Source organism: Bombyx mandarina, chromosome 19 (assembly GCF_030267445.1).
Source record: "Bombyx mandarina strain Sakado chromosome 19, ASM3026744v2".
Lineage (NCBI taxonomy): Eukaryota > Metazoa > Arthropoda > Insecta > Lepidoptera > Bombycidae > Bombyx > Bombyx mandarina.
In genome coordinates, this window is record NC_143225.1 from 8413557 (window position 1) to 8434337 (window position 20781).

The 20781-nt window shown below is 37.6% G+C and overlaps 1 protein-coding gene across 2 annotated transcripts in view; it reads left to right on the forward strand.

Annotated features, from left to right (window-relative positions):
- The window catches only part of Src42A (Tyrosine-protein kinase Src42A), a 59195-nt gene extending 38420 nt beyond the window's left edge, over window positions 1-20775 (forward strand). For both annotated transcript variants that reach the window (XM_028187611.2, XM_028187609.2), the window contains exons 3-8: window positions 22-185; window positions 11491-11818; window positions 13533-13711; window positions 15602-15758; window positions 16292-16545; window positions 17478-20775. In XM_028187611.2, the coding sequence (XP_028043412.1) occupies window positions 22-185; window positions 11491-11818; window positions 13533-13711; window positions 15602-15758; window positions 16292-16500 (1037 nt within the window). In that variant the 3' untranslated portion in view covers window positions 16501-16545; window positions 17478-20775. The remainder of the gene's footprint in view (window positions 1-21; window positions 186-11490; window positions 11819-13532; window positions 13712-15601; window positions 15759-16291; window positions 16546-17477) is intronic.
- The last annotated feature ends 6 nt before the right edge of the window (window positions 20776-20781 follow it).

Consider the following 20781-nt stretch of genomic DNA (forward strand, 5'->3'; position numbering starts at 1 on the left):
GTAAGTTCATTTTGTCAACAGTACGAGACGGTGACACAGTGAAACACTATCGCATCCGGCAACTGGACGAGGGAGGGTTTTTCATAGCCCGACGCACAACCTTCCGCACACTTCAAGAACTCGTCGAGCACTACAGCAAGGACGCAGACGGACTATGCGTCGCCCTCAATAAACCTTGCGTTCAGGTCAGTCACTTCACAATGAATACAACTAAATAAAAAAATATTTTTTTATTGCTTAGATGTGTGGACGAGCTCACAGCCCATCTGGTGTTAAGTGGTTACTGGAGCCCATAGACATCTACAGCGTAAATGCGCCACACACCTTGAGATATAAGTTCTAAGATCTCAGTATAGTTACAACGGCTGCCCCACCCTTCAAACCGAAACGCATTATTGCTTCACGGCAGAAATAGGCGGGGCGGTGGTACCTACCCGTGCGGACTCACAAGAGGTCCTACCACCAGTAATAATTGTTTATAGTTAACCCTAAATAAGCAATGTTTATTAAGTTAATATAAACTCGAGCCTTCTTTTTCAATCACAGCTATTTGAATGGAAACACCCATGGCCATTCGTTCGTCACGCAGCTGTGATAAAATTATACGGTTCACTATAATCGTTATTTTATGAAGAAAAAAAATATATTTAGTAATTCATTGTGTGTAAGTAAATCTTTGTAAGCGATCGGTCGACCTGTCCAACTCGTGAGCTTGACCCGACCTTCTGACGTAACTTTTAAGAGTAAGCACAATGAAACAATCAAACAGTGGCGACCGAACAAGGTCGAAACATTGAAAAAAACGTTGCTTATCTTTTGTGCATAATTTGTGGAATTCAAAATCAGCACGTGCGTACTTTGGTATCGTGAGCCCGAACCAGTTGATGATACAATGCTGCATGTTACTGTAACGCGAGAGTCATTCAGTTTGTAGGTTTGGAGAGTTTTACAATTTAATTGTGACTTCGATCTCGGTGCTACTGATAGCCTTCATGTTATGATGTCTCTATGAGCTTCGATAACAAACCACTTAGACCAATAAAAAATGAAAAATTCTCAACCGCTTGTCTCTGTTAAAGAACGAGAATATATGACTAGCCACTGAACCAATTCAGGCAGACTTGGATGAGAATAGCGGTCAATCGAACTGTATCGCATACAAACGGGAGGTTTATGCTGCAAATGGTTGAGAATGACGATGAGTGAACTATCTCATCAAATAAGTCTTATTTATTCAACTTAAAACTCTTCCAGTTCTTCTTCTTCTTCGATGCCTTTATTGTCAAGAAACTAGGTTTAATTTACTTTTTTGTAGATCTGTTTTGACGTGAAGCGATCACATGTTTGGAAAAGTTCGTGTGACCGTTGTTTCAAATTCAAGTGGAGTTTGATACTACAGGCAACGTTATTTAGAAACTCCTGTAATCGTTTATCACTTGATGGAACAAAAACACGTCTGCGAATCTACAAATATATAAACAAAACAAAACAAAAAAACTTGTCCCTGAATTCTCGGAGTTTCTTTACGCGGAAAATGAAACTACCTTATTGATTTAACCTTTAATATCGATTTCGCCTATTTGCATAAATGTCTCATGATTTCGTCATTAACACTATAATAATTCAGTTTTTTATTATACCTTATGCGTGTTTAATCGGTTCTCACACGAGCTTTGAGACATTAATGTTGATTTAATGCTCTATTATCTGTTTGGTTAGATGGACAGACATAGGCCTAACTTAAATCAAGCGGCTTTCCTAGGCCGTAGATATAAAAATGTAAGCTTTACACTAATACTCATAATAACCGTGAAGCAGTAATGCGTTTCGGTTTGAAGGGTGGGGCAGCCGTTGTAACTATACTTGAGACCTTAGAACTTATATCTCAGGGTGGATGGCGCATTTGCGTTGTAGATGTCTATGGGCTCCAGTAACCACTTCACACCAGGTGGGCTGTGAGTTCGTCCACCCATCTAAGCAATAAAAAAAAGCTCATAATAAGAATCTAGGAAAACATGGTAAGGATTACTGTAGTAGGATCCTTCCCAGGATTTCAAATATTGGGACAGCCGTTATACAATTGAGTCTTATAAATATGGTCCTAAGGTGTGGTGGTGGCATTTACTGATTCACCCGTCTTATCATTAAAAAATAAAATTACATTAATTTGATTTATTAGTCGCGAATACAATTACTAAAAGTCAATGATTTCCTCATCGGATTCCCAGAGCGAAGAACGATCGGTAGAGATACTGTGAGGCAGATTGCTCTAGTTCTGTCGTAATTAAAATGCTTCGTTACAGCGCGTTAGCTTCCACGCCACTCTGAAGCCCAATTACACATAATAATGTGATATAATTAAACACATTTACGAACAAAAAATGGCCCGTTCCAGTTACGACGACCTAGCGGCAAGGTCGAGAAGGCCCCGCTTTCGTTACGGAGTTATCGTACGAACGCAACAACATACAGACACCGCTAATAACAACTATTATTGTCGTACATATTTCCATAAAGAATATTTTAAAAGTTGATTGTAGTTCAATTCACAAAATTTTAGTCTTCATTTTGTGGTCAGGACCGATACTAAATACGCAAAAAAACCTTGTTGATATAACAATAACTCGAGATTAGTTTTGTCTATTCATTTGTAAGTACTTATTATTCAGTGTAGTATATTCCGTGAATAGACGGATTCATCCGTGTTTGTTTGTGGTACGTGAGACGTAACCAAGTGTTTTTGAAAACCAAAGGGTTTGTCGAAATTTATTGGTAGAAATCGTTTTTATTTTCTCAGTGCATAAAATTTTTACTGTCCTCAAATTCTTCATTATTTTTTAACTTGAATACACTAAAGGCCACTGAAACAAGGGGAGTATTTAATAAATTTGGAATTCTTAAAGAAAATCTTTTAAAACGCAAGTCATTGAACTAACGTAATCTTTTTTTCGGCCAGTGTCTTCATTGTGAGCCATAGATGTTCATCTTTTCATAAAAGGCATACAAAACCAGTTAATCACTGGAAAAAATCAATTGTTTGTCATTTTATCCAAATTATTATATTTAACTTTAAATTTACTAATTCATAACACACACATAATAACAATGGACTAAAAATATTATTTGCGTATTTAAATGTTATTACTGTCTATTATATTAAATAAACAAAACATCGTAGACAATTGAAAAATATGTGATTTGTTTTCATATTTCGCCTTATTTTTTGTTTTTGAACTTTCAATACCGACTTTTTTTTTTGAATATTCAAATTGCGTCTTAAATTCCATTTGACGTACGGGACAATTTCGCGGTCCACGAAGCGTAGAATGTTTATCGGTGCACATAGTCACCATAAACTCGACCTGAAGACATGAGAGCATAGATTCCATTTTATCATACAACAGCTATTCTTATCATCAAATCGAATGACCGCTTCGCAGTAAAGATACACAAAATATCGGAGTCTAACAGTGCCCGTTCTTAATACCACCAGTAAGCTTGCTTAACAATAAAACAAAAGTACCTACATATATTCCGATACTTGACTACCCTGCAATTTTTACCTAAACATTGATTACTAAACACATTAAATACCCTACTACATTTATTATACGTATGTACCCTATGCGTACTATATTCATTGCCTCATTGATTCAACATTGCACGAATTTCCAACTTATCTATTATTATATATCTACGAGAATTTTATATATTAGACTATATAATATATAATCCTTCAAATTTATTCACTGTATTGAAACATGTACCATATTTCATCAGGAAAAGACACACATTACAATAAAATTAATTTTAGGACAGTTTTATAGTTGGTAAATACAATGTATCGAATAATAGGGACTTAAAAGATATTTTCTCTCTGATCTGCAGCTATTTCTTTCGCATCGCTTTGGAGGAATGAGATAGCAATATATTTATTTTAAACTTATTCGTCAAATTTCTCTTTCACCCACGTTCCTTATTAAAGTCCGTAAAGAGCGATTATAGGAATAAAATTTATGTATGAAAAGTTACGAACATCGGAGTTGATCGCATAAATCGAAAAACTAACATCATCAATCTCTATGCTATTATGCCAACACAACACAGTACATATATTCTATTCTTTGTGTAAGATGAAGCTATAAAATAAAATAATAATCAAGGTATATCTTAATCGGAATACCTAGGTTCTGTGTTTGGAATCAACCACAAGCAAAAGTGCTTAATTGTGTATTTCGTTGTTCGTGTTCTATATTATGTATACTTCTATACTTAATATTATAAAGAGAAAATGTTGGTTTGTTTGTATTGAATAGGCTCCGAACCTACTGAACCTATTTGAAAAATTCTTTCACTCTCTGGAAGCTATACTATTAGGGATCCTTACTAAAACTCCAATAATGTAACTCAACGTGTAAAAAAATTACCTAAAATATTGTTTACATCGCGTGCCCTACGAAAACTATTGATGATAGAATAAAATAATGTTCTACGACTTTGTAGAACACATTATTATTCATAAAAAGTGTCGCGACAGCATATGTCTAACTATTATAGTTATGCCGCAATAATTTTATTTTTGCGGCTCTTTTATTTAAAATACATAAAACAACGTCAAATATCGTTGAAATTTTTGTTAAAAACCCGAGTGGAGTCGAAGCGGGCCGCTAGACTATACATATAAATAAAATTGGAGTGTCTCTTTGTAATATTGAAATAACCGCTTTTTACTACATGCGTATGAATATATATACGGTACATACACAAAAATAACATTTTTTACAATTTTTGTCTGTCTGTCTGTCTGTTTGTTCCGGCTAATCTCTAGAACGGCAGGACCGATTTTGACGGGACTTTCACTAAGGAGTAACTTGGCTACTTTTTTTAGACTAGCTTTGCCCCGCGGCGTTACCTGCGGTACGACAATAACCGCGGGTAACATCGCGGGACTCAACTGTCAATAATAAAATTTAATGTTTCCGAAGCGAAGCGAGGGCGGGTCGCTAGTAAACTAATAAAATTGGACCGCAATAGCTCCTGATGGCACTTCAGCGAATATTTATAGCATAATTTTAATGACGGGTGTCGCTTGTACTCAAACTACTGTTTTAAGAAAACAAACCGTGAAACGCCCGGATACTGTGATGAAAACATCTATGAATCCAATTCACAACTTCTTTGTGTAAGACAACAACAATGAAGTTACTCATAAAGTTTTGCGGCTTAGCCTAAAAAGTGCATATTAATTACAATGCACCGGTGCATTCAAGGTAAACATGTGTTTGTAAGGCGAATAAAGCCCCCCCAGTTCTATGACACGACCAAATTCCTACTATTTTTTTCTTTTTTCTTTAATTGCAACCATTGTTCGACGTTCATTTCGAATCGTATTCGATAAACAATTACTGTTGCATTGCTTTCCAATGTTAATGAACACGATGCTCTGTGTGTTTAGTACGAGTTTTTTAACGTTCTCGATATCGTAAAAGTTAACTCAAATTTGTATGGAGTTGGAACGTTTGCTTACGTTTGCCGCTAGAGGCGCGCTGTTCCAACTGCCTACAAATTTGAGTTAACTTATACGCTATCGAGACGTTAAATAGCTCGCACTGAGCACACTGGAAACGGTTTCGATCAGTCACTTCTTCTTTCTTCTTTTTCTCCACCTTATCCCACTAGGTGGGGTCGGCACAGCTAATTTTTCTCTTCCATTCTCTTCTATCAGCCGTCATCTCAACACTCACTCCTCTCTCTCTCATAGCGTCATTCACACACTCCATCCATGTCTTCTTCGGTCGACCTCTTCCCCCTCTACCTTGCACTACCATTTCCATACATCTCCTAGTCACATGCATCTTATCTCTACGCATCACATGTCCATACCACGCTAACTGTCCGCTCCTTAATTTGTTGCTTACCGGGGCCACTTTCACACTTTGTCTGATATACTGTCACTGTTCTTAATTAATTTGAAATGATACAGTGCACGGGAGTTGTTATTCAAGAATACGTTCGTTTCGTTGTCATCGTCAAAAATACACGTCCATTTTAACTAAATAGAAAAGATCAATCACTCGTTTACTTGTATTGTCCTCTAATGCAAAAGGCAATAAAATGGAAAGTTATGTAAAACTTAGTCGAGCGATGTCACGTAGACGTTTAATTTATGTAATTTTACTGACCGACCGCCGAACGGCGGATCGAATGCCGCTTCGATATCTATTGTCGTCGAAGGTAAGATGACTATTGATACAATCGCTAGCCTCAGAAGTTCAAGGTCGGATATACATGTTTATTTAAAGGCCGACGTATTAATACCGAAGTTACAACAAAATTATTACATTCCGTTAGTTCCTACACGGTGTACACGTCACCTAAACGCATTGCGAAACGTGCTGCCGACACAGAATAAATTTATTACATTTAATTGTCGTCGATTCGTGTAGGTGCCTAAAGGTTTTTTTTTTATTGCTTAGATGAATGGGCGAGCTCACAGCCCACCTGGTGTTAAGTGGTTACTGGAGCCCATAGACATCCACAACGTAAATGCGCCACCCACCTTGAGATATAAGTTCTAAGGTCTCAAGTACAACGGCTGCCCCAGCCTTCAAACCGAAACGCATTACTGCTTCACGGCAGAAATAGGCAGGGTGGTGGTACCCACCCGCGCGGACTCACAAGAGGTCCTACCATCAGTAATTACGCAAATTATAATTTTGCGGGTTTCATTTTTATTACACGATGTTATTCCTTCACCGTGGAAGTCAATCGTGAACATTTATGGGCGTATACTGTGTATTTGCCTCTACGGGTTGATACTTCTGCCTAATTCTGCCGTTATGCCGCCGTTGACCCCTACCACTGTTATTTATAAGATAAATGATTAATACCTAGACATCAGAGCTATAAGGTCGATTCTACTTTTGCCATAATCACTTAGATACACATTCGTATTTACATAGGTGATTTATTTTATTTTTCCCTATCTATTATATATAATATCTTTTCACCCTTGGTATCCCGATTGCCAAACTATAAACTCTCAAAGAAATTATTTAAAGAAGTCTTATCCTGAAAATGTTTGCATAGGTCTAAGTTACATTAAAAACCAATTAGAGTTTAAAAAAATATAAATCCTCGATAATCGACCTTATGCTTTTACAGTTTAGATATATTCTTAATATTTGTTAGCGACTACAACTGCGAATGCGAACAAGTATGATAACATACAATTTAGGACGTTACGTAGCTAGCTGTCAAAGTTGAAATTATCTTGCCAAAAATCTAAGCGTTGGACAATCGTAAACGATTGTTACCGAAATCGTTGAGCAATCATGATTTGTAAATGTAAATTCACCTTAATACGTACTATAATGGATAAATGTTGTGTTAAATGAGTCGTCTATTATCAAAGGTGGCAATCTGTGCATTTGGACAAAAAAATGTTATTGATATGTCAATACAGATTGATTTGAATATAATCGTTTCCTTCAAAGAATACGGTTCAAAACCTGCACTGAATAAAGGTTAATACTTAACCTGTTATTTATCTAAGATGTCGTTCAGAAGAGTTTTGTGACTACCAATGGAATACAAAGTCAATAATTCGTTTTTCTGATTTACCAATAATTGTCCAAAAGTCACATTGCCGGCTTTGATATTAGTCGACTCAAATGACCAACGGTCAATAACGTGGGCTTGTAAACTCGCACTAGAAACAAAACGCTAAAGCAAACACGGAACTTGAAAATGCATTACGTTTTTTTTTTTTTTTGTTATGACAATGGGCAGAAGTGCTTAATGCCGCCCACTTTTAGACATGAGGTCGATGTTTCAGTTATATTGTGAACGACTCTGCCATGCTGCAAATTGGGTCCCACGATTGTTTCACGGTAAAAATAAATAAGATACCTTCTCTATCATACTCAAAATACTTCATCACACAAGACTAGTACGTAAATTCGATAATTAAATAATTTTATGTGTTTTGATGCTTAGAAAAATTAGTCGGCTGTCGCGTTGGTTTTCAGCCCCGCCATAGTTTCACTCGATATGAATACAACGAACGTTTCTACAATATTAACGAAGTCACGGAAGATACCATTACCTATACCTATAATTACCTACGGGTGTGTAATAGAGAAGTGCGAAGTGCCTAGTAGATAGATGACCGGAAACGTAGGTCTTCTGAAATAATAGACGGTCAGACTTTCATCGTGTAATATATCTCGTGAACTCAACGAACAATGAAACCAACGCCAGCACAAAATAAAAAGTTCTCAAATTCAAATTGAAAGCGTTATCGATTAATCAATAGATATTGCAAAAATCGAATTGTTACGTAATCACGTAACATTTCAGTTTTTGCAATAAACCTTATAAGCAAATATTGTGACGACGCTTACGTCAACTGCAAATGCATATGTTCTCAATAGTCACAGTTAAATCATAAAATACACACAATCGTCGGCTGAATCACGCGAGATCCGATAAAAGACCATTGTGCTGTTTGAAATTTTTATGAAGCACATCTAATGGATGGCCACGGTGATTAGACGGACGCACGATTATAATTCGGTATCGGTCCTTGAGCTAATAAGCTCACGTTCAAGCTAGACTAGTGTGCTTAATGCGAGCTTTTTAAAGTTCTCGATAGCGTAAAAGTTAAATCATATTTGTATGGAGTTGGAACGATTGCCTACGTTTGCCGCTAGGGGCGCTGTTCCAATTGCATACGAGTTTTATTTGTTGTTAGGACTTGTTGTATAAGCTTGGTCGGGGCAACGCGTGACAGGCACACGCGGCCTAGCAGACGGGCGTTCGCGGTCGCTAGCCGCAGTACCGACGACGGTTTCATATTACCACTAAGAACGCGGCATGATTTTTAATTCGCAAGTACTTGTCTTGTTGCATCGAGCTCCGCAACTTGACGCCTGTCAGTCTACATCACGATCATTGGCTCACCCTCGCGATGCAAAACAATAAAAACAAAAAAACACACTTTAAGCACTTGACATGAATCTATATCGTCTTCTCGCATTAAAACTGTATAATCTCGAAACTTACTAATTTTACAGGAAAGCGTTTTAAAGGTTTAACATGTAATATATTTAATATTAATCATCTTTGCAGCACTTATTTTTTTCTAGTTACATTATCTGTCTTTTAAAGTAAGATAAAATTATGTATTAATTTTGTTAATAGTAGTCAAAAAAGGTAAATAAAATTTAAAAAAACTACGCTCTTTTGACAGTATTTATGAGAAAAATACTGGTGATACCAAATGATTCCGCATCTTAACTCAATTTCGAATATTTTTGGAAATTGTACACTTTTTTAATGCGAAAAGGCGATATGTAATTGTATGGTATTTAAGCAGATAATTTATGTGTGAACAAACTTTCCAATTTATTGACGTGTACGATTGATGGTCGGCCGCCGTAATCGTTGTCTTTGTTAAGCCAAAATTACGTCTAATTAGAGAGAGAGAGAGAGAGAGAATACACTTTATTGCACACCAAAACACAATTTACATTAAAAAAACAGTCAAAAAGCAGATACATTTGCACAATAGGCGGTCTTATCGCTAAAGGCGATCTCTTCCCGACAACCGTTTAATTTACAGAAATTAACAGAATTAACTGTCTTAAGTCGAATATTAGGACAGTTCACCTTGACTGTTTTCAAGAGATACACCAAAGAGAATAAAATTAACGAAGCGAGAAGCTCTCAATCTTGAATAAAAAATTATAAAAAAGACAGGTTGCATTAATCGCACGGTACACGACAATCGTAATTGTTATTTTAACGAGCTATTGTTCCACGTAAATTCAATATTTATCGTCATCTTTTGATACTTTACAATATAACGGCTCTATTAGAACACGTTATTTGGAATGTATTCGTCAGATGTTATTTTTAAAGAGTATCTGATATTGGTGTAGGACGTACGAAGTCTGACATCTCTATCCAGTATTCTACTCTTTTTTTTTTTTTTTTTTTTTCCACAGGAGAAAATCGCCGGATCCCCACCCGCACGGCAGGTGGGGTATGTGGGAGTCGAACCTCACTAAAAAACTCCTGCCGCTCACAGCCGGCGCCCTACCCCGGACCGGGTGGGAACCCAGTCGGAGTTATTGAGACGGCGGGACAGGGTTTACGCAAAGCACATTACATCCATCCCGCCGTCCCCCAGACGCCGGACCGGCGGCCGCCAGCAACATGACCGCCGGTTCCCTCGGTCGACGGGCCAAGAGCCCGATTGATAGCGCCGCGCTACACCTTCCCCCGGAGCGGTCGGGGGAACGCGACCTACCACGCTGCCCCACGCCTAAGCTCCTCCCCGCACAAAGCGGGTGGAGCCCGAAGCTCTTAGGGGGCCGGGTTACGGACGGGACCCCGGTCCCGACCCCCTGCTCGGCGGCGGCGGGTTTCTGCGTAGTGAGGAGAGCTTTGCCTCACTCGCCCCGCCGCCTCCTTCTGCGAGATGGTGCACTCGCAGAAGTCGAGCATAGCCTTCCAAGACTCGTCGCCGCCAAGCATCGACGCCACGACGCCAGGCAGCGACAAGTCTGGTCCTATCTTTGCGACAAGGACACGGCGCTGCACCTCCCAAGCGGGGCAGACAGCGAGCGTATGCTCCGCCGTGTCCAGGTCGTGTCCACAATGGTGGCACCTCGTCGTCGGCTCAGCTCCTATCCGGTGCAGGTACTTTCCAAAGCATCCGTGCCCAGTCAGCACCTGCACCAGACGGAAGGTGAGGCGTCCTCGGCCACGATTCACCCAGTCATAAAAGACCGGGTAAACCGCCTCGACGGTCCGTAGACCCCACGTGGGGTTGGCCAACCGCCTCGTATTCTACTCTTAGTCAAGGTTGTTTGTATTTATGTTATAACTAGCGACCCGCCCTCGCTTCGCTTCGGAAACATTAAAACACACATGAAACCAAAAAATAAAAATAAAAAAGTAGCCTATGTTCATCAGGGACAATGTCGGCTTCTAATGGAAAAATAATTTTTCAAATCGGTCCAGTAGTTTCGGAGCCTATTCGAAACAAACAAACAAACAAATCTTTCCTCTTTATAATATTAGTATAGATAAAGCTTAAATTTATATGATACATTATTAAAAAAATATATCATCACACATTGTTGTACAATCGTAACTTTACATGAAAGACAACATTGTGACGCCTTTTTTTTATTGCTTAGTTGGGTGGACGAGCTCACAGCCCACCTGGTGTTAAGTGGTTACTGTAGCCCGTAGACATCTACAACGTAAATCCGCCACCCACCTTGAGATATAAGTTCTAAGGTCTCAAGTATACAATATTATTAACAATAATTGTTAATGCAAATCTAAGTAACTTAGGGAATATGTCCTTTAAATTTTTTTATTTACTTTACTCCCACTGACTTAGTTAGTTAGTGAATAGTTGTCAGTCCACGCTATTTGTTTTTTGTAGTTTGAAACGTGCAATATAATTTGCAGATCGAGAAACCGGTGACAGAAGGCCTGTCTCACAGAACACGTGATCAATGGGAAATCGATCGTGCATCATTGAAGTTTGTTCGGAAACTGGGCCACGGTCAATTCGGAGAAGTATGGGAAGGATTGTGGAACAACACGACTCCGGTCGCGGTGAAAACTCTCAAATCCGGCACAATGGACCCAAAGGATTTCCTCGCTGAAGCGCAAATCATGAAGAAGCTGAGGCACAACAAACTAATACAGTTATACGCTGTGTGTACTCTTGAAGAGCCTATCTACATAATCACCGAACTCATGAAACACGGTTCTTTATTGGATTATTTACAAGGTAATTATTACGCTACTGTTCGTGTAGATGTTGCGAAACGTTTTCAAATTTAAAAAAAAAACGCCTCTATGACCACTTAGTTTAGACTCAATTTTGAATGAAGCAAATTTATTTTTATACTAGCTTTTGTCCGCGACTCCGTCCGCTTGGAATTGACAAAACGTTAAATTTTACCCCTCACTTCATTTACGTAGAAAGTGAAAATATTTTTGAACTATAGAATGTTAAGGAGCTATTTAAATCCCTATTTTGAAACATTATTTATTGGTGCTCCACTTGTATTGGTCTTAGCGTGATGTTATATTATAGCCTTCCTCAATAAATGGGCTATCTAACACTGAAAGAATTTTTCAAATCGGACCAGTAGTTCCTGAGATTAGCGCGTTCAAACAAACAAACTCTTCAGCTTTATAATATTAGTATTAATTTTTTTGCATAAGGAAAACGTGACGTTAACGCATACCGCCCTCCATATTTCATAACGAATTGGCATTCAATGTGCATGTACCGTTTCTGAATTCTCACATATCTTTAACGGGTCCTTCGATTAAAATCTCTGTTCGTAATTAAATTTGTATCTTCACCGGCGCCAGGTCCTTCTTTGTTCTGTCATTATGATTCGTGTTATAAAACCCTCTTTGATAATTTCGATTACGGAGAATCGCCGTTTTGAGCCCGTGACAATGACTGTTCATCCTGCCGCAGACGCCATTGTTATATACGGATGTGTGAGAGAACGTCGCTTATGAATTAGTTTATGTTGAAAAAAAATACGTTTTGAGTTTCGCTCTGAGAACATTCAAATTAGCGTCATTGAAACGTTTAGTCTGAAAATAGAAAACAAAGGCATAAAAATATGCTTTCAACTTTTACCTTTAAAATCTTTAGTTATGTATGTATATGCGTCATGCTCCTCAACGAATGAATCAATCGAAGTCACACCGAAATATTAGTTGAGTTAAAGCTGAGGCGTTGTCAACCGAGATTTGTTTTTTGTAATGTCTTAGTAGTAGTCCCAGTCCTAGTCCTAGGTAGTATTCCCGCTGGTACAAAAGGCCCTCACAAGCTGTCTCCACTTTTTTACTGGTGGTAAGACCTCATGTGAGTCCGCACGGGCAGGTACCACCACCCGGCTTATTTCTGCAGTGAAGCAGTAACGCGTTTCGGCTTGAAGGGTGGGGCAGCCGTTGTACCTATACTGAGACCTTAGAACGTATAAAATCTCAAGGTGGGTGGCGCATTTGCGTTGTAACTGTCTATGGGCTCCAGTAATAATTTAAAGTGGGCTGTGAGCTCGTCCAACCATCTAAGCCAGCGGTCGGGGAACTTTTTTAATTATTACCCTAAAATATTTTGTGTAAGTTGATGGCGAAGAACAAAAAAATATCGCTTCTTTTTAGTATCTTTCATATTATAGCCCCCATGATAATTTTGAAAAGAAAACAATAACTAATAATTTAACGATTCTAAAGAAGTTTCACTTCAATATATACTTTTTCATTTTTACCCCCCAAAATTTCATTTTACCCCATTTGGGGTAATTTACCCCGGTTCCCCTACCGCTGATCTAAGCAAGCAATCTAAGCAATAAAAAATAAAAACTTCACCCTGTCTTGCGCTTGTTCCTTGTCATAGTTCCAAGTCAGGCCGGCAGTTTACTATCTCGCTTTCCATAGTGCGTCTCGTTAATGTATTACGTCTTACGTCACTTTAGGTAAAGGTCGCGGTCTGAAACTGCAGCAGCTGATCGACATGGCAGCCCAGATAGCGGCCGGCATGGCGTATCTAGAATCGCAGAACTACATCCACCGAGACCTCGCGGCCAGAAACGTTCTCGTGGGCGACGGTAACATCGTCAAGATCGCCGACTTCGGACTGGCCAGACTGATCAAAGTGAGTCGCTGTCATATGTCAGTTTGAAACCAGACGCGGCTTGATAATTTCAACATTAAACTTTTAAAGAGCTCACGGCGGGTCCGACCAGATGGGTCATAAGTACCAGGGTAGGTACTTCTGCCGTGAAACAGTAATGCGTTTCGGCTTGAATGGTGGGGCAGCCGTTGTAACTATACTTGAGACTTTAGAACTTATATCTTAAGGTGGGTTGCACATTCACCTTGTAAGTGTATATGGGCTCCAGTAACCACTTAACACCGGGTGGGCTGTGAGCTCGTCCACCAATCTAAGCAATAAAAAATAAAAATAAATTACCAAATACCTGCGAGAAATGAGGCTGTATTTTTTATTGCATTCCACACCAACTCTCACGTTTGCAAGTCAATTTTGATATTGAAAGGAACGAAACACCAAAATAATTGAGTGCCGCCTCATTCGTTTAATTACGTTCACACGTTAAATCGAATTTCCTGTAAAACCGTACACATTTACACACGTACACGTATACAAAGGAAGTTTAAAGAAGTGAGGTGCTAAAAATAAACAAGAAAGCAAATGAAGACCGACCGCAAACCAGCCGTTTGTGGCTTTTCCTCGCTCGCTTCGGCTAACTTGTATGACTCAAACGTGTAACTCTAAAAAAAAGTCTCGACGAAGACCGATTGAATACGTAGTGAATTCATAACAACAACAACAACAAAAAAGACGTACGGTCTGCAAACAACATATTTTTGTTTTACGTAAAGTGAACGAAATTTAATAATAAAAATTGTTTTACGATGCTCGTTTGCATTACACTGTGTCTCAAACATAATAGCTTTTAGTTTATTTCATCAAATCTATAGAAAAAATATATAGGTTTATTAGCCTATATTTATTAGCACTCACTACAATTAAATGGCGTGTTGGCATTACAATCAAATGGCATGTTATGTATTTCGTAATGATTATCTTTAATCGACCGCTATGAAGAATGTTCAATGAATTATCATTTTGACTAACACGGTTCTAATGAATCAGCAAGCTCTGACGTCAATCATTCATATCATAAACATCAATTAAAAAATAATAATATCTAATTACAATTAATTCCAACATTGCAATATTATGTGTAAGGATAATAATACAATATGAAGTTGCACACATGCTATGAAATGCCATTTTAAAATTTTACAAATATAACTTTGAATGTTTCTCTAGCAGTACTTTCATTTTGAATATTGAAAAATAATCAAGATATCGCGAATAATTGTTTTAAAATATTAACTAGATATAATTTAATGAAACAGAGACGAATGAAGTTCAATAAATCTTTCCAAATGTATTATAATTAATTCAAAACGTCATTAATAAATCGATGCCATAACTAAACATCTCAATAAAAAGTAGTAATTTTGAAAAGTAAGTTCGAAATCTTAGGTGTAGTGGAAGAACGGCTTCCTTCAAATCTCAAACGCATGATAGATTGGCAACACGAGACGCTGTCATATTTTTTATAATCATTACATAGATCGGTTTGAACTAACCCTCCTTCCTCCTGTTAAGTGGTTACCGGAGCATATGTCACAACGTTTTTTTACTGGTGGTAGGACCTCTTGTGAGTCCGCGCGGGTAGGTACCACCACCCTGCCCATTTCTGCCGTGAAGCAGTAATGCGTTTCGGTTTGAAGGGTGGGGCAGCCGTTGTAACTATACTTTAGACCTTTAGAACTTACATCTCAAGGTGGGTGGCGCATTTACGTTGTAGATGTCTGTGGGCTCCAGTAACCATTTAACACCAGGTGGGCTGTGAGCTCGTCCACCCATTTAAGAAAAAGAAAAAAGTTATTGCTACCATAACTGCCACACCAAACAAATCTCTTAACATTTATCCCACATTGCCCACAGGAAGACGAATACGAAGCTCGCGTGGGTGCAAGGTTCCCTATAAAATGGACAGCACCCGAAGCGGCGAACTACAGCAAGTTTTCAATCAAATCTGACGTCTGGTCGTTTGGAATCCTGCTTACTGAGCTCGTCACGTACGGCCGGACCCCTTACCCAGGTATGCTCATAAGGCAGGGTCATCAACAAAACTAGTTGCGATTTGTGAATATAACCATCGGTACTTCAGAAACAAACCCTCGAAACAAGTGCACCGCTTACTCCATAATTATCTAGACTATAAGATTTGTATATCTGGTAAATATTTAGAAAATAGTGTGAATTCGGCTCCCTCAAGATGTTTATTTCTCCCATCGTTTGTTTATCTGTAGTATTATGCATATATTTTTTCCTGCTCTATTCGACCGACTAGTTTCAATCTTGAGCATTTGGTTGTAGAGTATTTGTAATGTTTGGTTGAGGAAATAATGCCCTATAATATGCAAGACGAATTCATCGGTGAACATGTTAATGTATTTTGTATTTTTTTTGTATTTTGTATTTGTATTTTTTCATGAATTTTATTTATTATACCTTAATTTAAATTAAAAAAATTAATATGACGACCACGATCGCACTGACAAAAGTTATACGACAAAGAAAAAAAAAAGTTCAAAATTACAGAAATTGCTTATTAACGAATGTTTGTTTTAGGCATGACCAATGCTGAAGTACTACACCAAGTGGAACACGGGTACCGCATGCCGTGCCCGCAGAATTGTCTGCCGGCCCTCTACGAGATCATGCTGGAGTGTTGGCACAAGGATCCCCTCAAACGGCCCACCTTCGAGACCCTGCAGTGGAAGCTCGAAGACTTCTTCACCATGGACAACTCGGAGTACAAGGAGGCGTCCACCTACTGAGCCAGGCCTTCCCTGCCGCCCCATCGACACGCACACTCGCATTATGTAAGCACACCGATTAGATATTATTGTTTTAATAGCTTATTTTTCTTTTTTCTCCACTATCCCACTAGGTGGGGTCGGCACAGCTAATTTTTCTCTTCCATTCTCTTCTATCAGCCGTCATCTTAACACTCACTCCTCTCTTTCTCATATCGTCATTCACACACTCCATCCGTGTCTTCTTCGGTCGACCTCTTCCTAACTCTACATAGCTGCATATCTCTAAAAATCCATTACATCATTTATCGAGTATTTTAGTATTTTAAATTTATTTTAACCCTTGCTACGCTCGGCAATACATCTAAAATTATTTATTATATTCTTTGGTTAATTTGGATAATTTAGTAGTTGAAGGTTTGTGTTAAATCTTCCAACGTAACAAGATGAGATGAACAGTGTGATTATTATAAGTCTGTTATATTCTTTTGAATATTTAAAAGATAAAAGACAAAATGTTTATAAGATAAAATACATTTAAATTTCAATCAACCACTTTTATATCCTTGTTTGTCAGTACGTGCATCATATCAAAGCTATGTTATCGATTTTACGGAAATTTAGTATTATTAGAAAGTAATGTTATTTGAGACTAGCGACCCGCCCTCGTTTCGCTTCGGAAACATTATCGTACCGCAGGTGACGCAACGGGGCGAAGCTAGTCTAAAAAAAAGTAGCCTGAGTTATATAAGGAATATATCATCAGCTACATATCAGTGAAAGTCTCGTCAGAATCGGTCCGGCCGTTCCAGAGATTAGCCGGAACAAACAGACAGACAGACTAAAATTGTAAAAAATGTTATTTTGGTGTATGTACCGTATTATATGTAATAATATATTCATATGCATGTAGTAAAAAGTAGTAATTTCAATATTACAAACAGACAACCCAATTTTATTTATATGTATAGATAATAACCGTGGTTCGTTGTTTGCAGGCACCGTTCGGCGTGCAGGGTGCGGCGCTGTACCACGTGCCGCCCGAGCTGCAGCGCTGTCCGCACGCGCACCGCGCCGCCTAGCTCGCCCGCACCGCGCCCGCACCGGCCCGCACCGCAATGCTGTGTGTACAACATCAACCCTTCAATTCGCATCGTCGACAAATCAAAAATCACGAGACCATTTTCCATCATCCAGTTCATTTTTGTCACGGAGCTATCAAATTATCCGATTCTCTAATTTGATGAAATTCGGTAAACAATGAATACCTGAGATATATAAATATATAAGCCGTCTTATTTGTATACATTTACAAAAGTTTATTGTGAGGCTTGTATATTTGTTTTTTTTTTGCTGAAGATATAACACTACCCTCGTTTGTGTGCCGCCACTGCAATTAGTTTTTTTTCTTTTTCTAAATAAGTTGGAATTTTAATTATACAACCAAGATGGCCGGTATGATGCTAAATTTCCATGAACGAATTTAAGGGTGAATGAACTTAACAGAAATACGGATGCCTTCGAACTTATATCGATGCGACAATGGACGCCACTGGATCGCAGCGCAGGTCAATTTCAAAAACCTTCGTTTCGACTATACCTTTGACATAATGCTATTAAAAAATTAGCATAAATCGTTCACTTTATAATCACTATACACATGCTCATTATCATTCATAAAATAGTCGAGTGTTCCAAAAAAATCAACAATTGTTTTCTGTTCTCGTCTTGAGGATTACCAATCATGTTTTAATGCAAACGAAGCACGTGTATTTTGTTATTTCTAATATTTGTCGGTTCCGAATCGGTCGGAGTGTAGGTTGCGCGGGCGTGTGTAGGGACGCTATGAGCGTAGTGCGATGTATCGCGTGTTCAGAAGGAACTTTAGGCTCGGCAGGGATTTGTACTAATGTCGTGCGAGATAATGCACGACACGAACATTTGTGTTTCGAGAAAACCGATCGGGTATTTCTCAGCTTCGTGTACCATGTTTATTGTAGACGTAACGGCATTGGTGATTGAAGCCAAATAAAGAACTGAATTTTGTATACATATTAAACGTTCTGATGTTTAGTAATTAGATATTATTTAACGCTGTGTATAACCTTCTCGTGTGCTATCGGATGAAAGTCAACTTGTTTAGTATTCGTGTCAGTTTTGCCCCTCGGCCTTATGTTATCGAAATATATACTTATGATGCTCAACGACACCAGATTAATTTTCATAATTTCCAACAACAACAAAAAAAAACTTTTATTTATTCGTGCCAAGACTTTAATTATTTAAGTAAAAATATAATGTTGCCACATATAATAAATAATAATTTGATATGGTAGTGCAATTTAATATGAACCATCTAATAATACTAAGTTAATTGGCCTAAATAAGAATTTTAAAGATTTCATTTATCCTTGATTGTTATTTAAAATCACAAGTATATTTTTTTCATGTCATTTATTTTATTGCAAAACATTATAAGACGCCAGAGAATGTTGACGAAAATATACAATAACTACTTAGTTTTGACAATGAACACCGCTAGTTTTTAATTACCGAGTGTAAATGCAGGTTATGCAGGAAAGGGGACAGGCTGTAAATATTTATTTAGGATGTATTCACCGTAGGATGACAAATCTGTTATAAGTTTTCAAAAATCCTTCATCAAATTGTGGTCACCTGAGTGCGCCGCGTGATTTATGAACGAAGTGTTCATATGGACCGTAGTTGAGGGTGTAAACAAATCAACGTTATCCATTGCTTTTTGATCGGATTATTTTAACTATAACGATTTTTCAATCGTTTTAATCATGGACATGTCCAAAATAGATAAAGCGTAATTACTATTATGCGGTAATTAAAAATAGTGGTGCATTATTTTTGTTTTATTATAGTAGGTATCTTGTTTTAATTAAATACTGACGCACTGTAATTTTACATGAAGAACTTCAAAAGAATTTCAGTAAATAAACGAAATCAGTTTCTTACTTTACGATTTTGTCTTATTATAAAACAGATGTAGAAGCTAAGTAGTTCTTCTAAAAATGGTTAACAGAACGTACGTACCTCAGATCAAGAAACAAGAAGCAATTCTTTGACTTTCTGTTGTCTGAAAAGAAAAATATTTTAGTAATGAGTTGTATGTCTTCAGTGTAAGCTTTAATTTAAAACGTCTTAGTTTTTTGATCTGAGGACATTACATAATATATTGAATTACAGTGACACCAGCATTCCAATCGAAAAACAAATTTATGAGATTTTACACACATAAAATGTTTGCCGGGACACAGTAAAAATGCAAATTATTCGCACAAAAAAAAAAAAAAGACTTGACCACTTTGGGATTAGGGGTAGATTGAATTTTGCATTTTATGTCACAAAAATATTACAGTATGAGAACGAGTATTCAGCAGTTGAAAAAATATGTGGAAATACAAAAAAGGCGGAAAATTGCATTATTTTTTTCCATAATCCTATTATACACAATAACCCCACCGCCCTTGCGTGGATGCTAATTACTCGTTGACACGCTGTTACTGTTGCACTGTGAATAGAAGCACGAATTTGGATATGAACGATTTATAAATAAATATTTGATGTGTGTTCATCATTCAACGTTAATAGAAGTTGTCTGTGAAACGGTTTTTAGTATTTTTTCCTATAAGACAATTGATTCCAACACGATTTTAATTATATTTTCCTTGTATTATTTATTTTATATTTTACGTTATTAAGTTTTAGCTGTATAAATCTGCTTTAGGCTTACGCTTTACACGGGAACAGCAGTTCGCCACATCTGTCACTGTCATGGCAATATTCTTTTAAGATTAGGTAGCTAATATTTTATCAAAAACCATCAAACATCACAATGTTACGAAAAGATCGATAAGACGATTAGATGTTAAGTGAAAGAATGAAAGTTAGTACGTTTAAATTAGATGTTATCTAGTAATGGTTACTACTTTACACCTTGAATTGTTAGCGGATTGCGGTATTGTACCACTGTACAATAAATGCGTAGGTGGTATCGGCGTTTAATGTCATATTTCAAGTGTGACTGATGTTTATTGATACTATTTCGACACTTAACTATGGTCTTATTACCTCCGAGTATCAATTAAATATTTTAGTGTATTCCAAGGCCGATGTTACACCGCCTTGGTTCTTTGCTTTCGTTTCATTCAAATGAGCAATTTGTGCGTGTAACATCGACCTAGACTTATGGTTATTATTATTATTGTCATTCACTTATTTGTATAGTTTTTTTTTAACACAACAATAAATATAAATGTGGAAATATTTTTT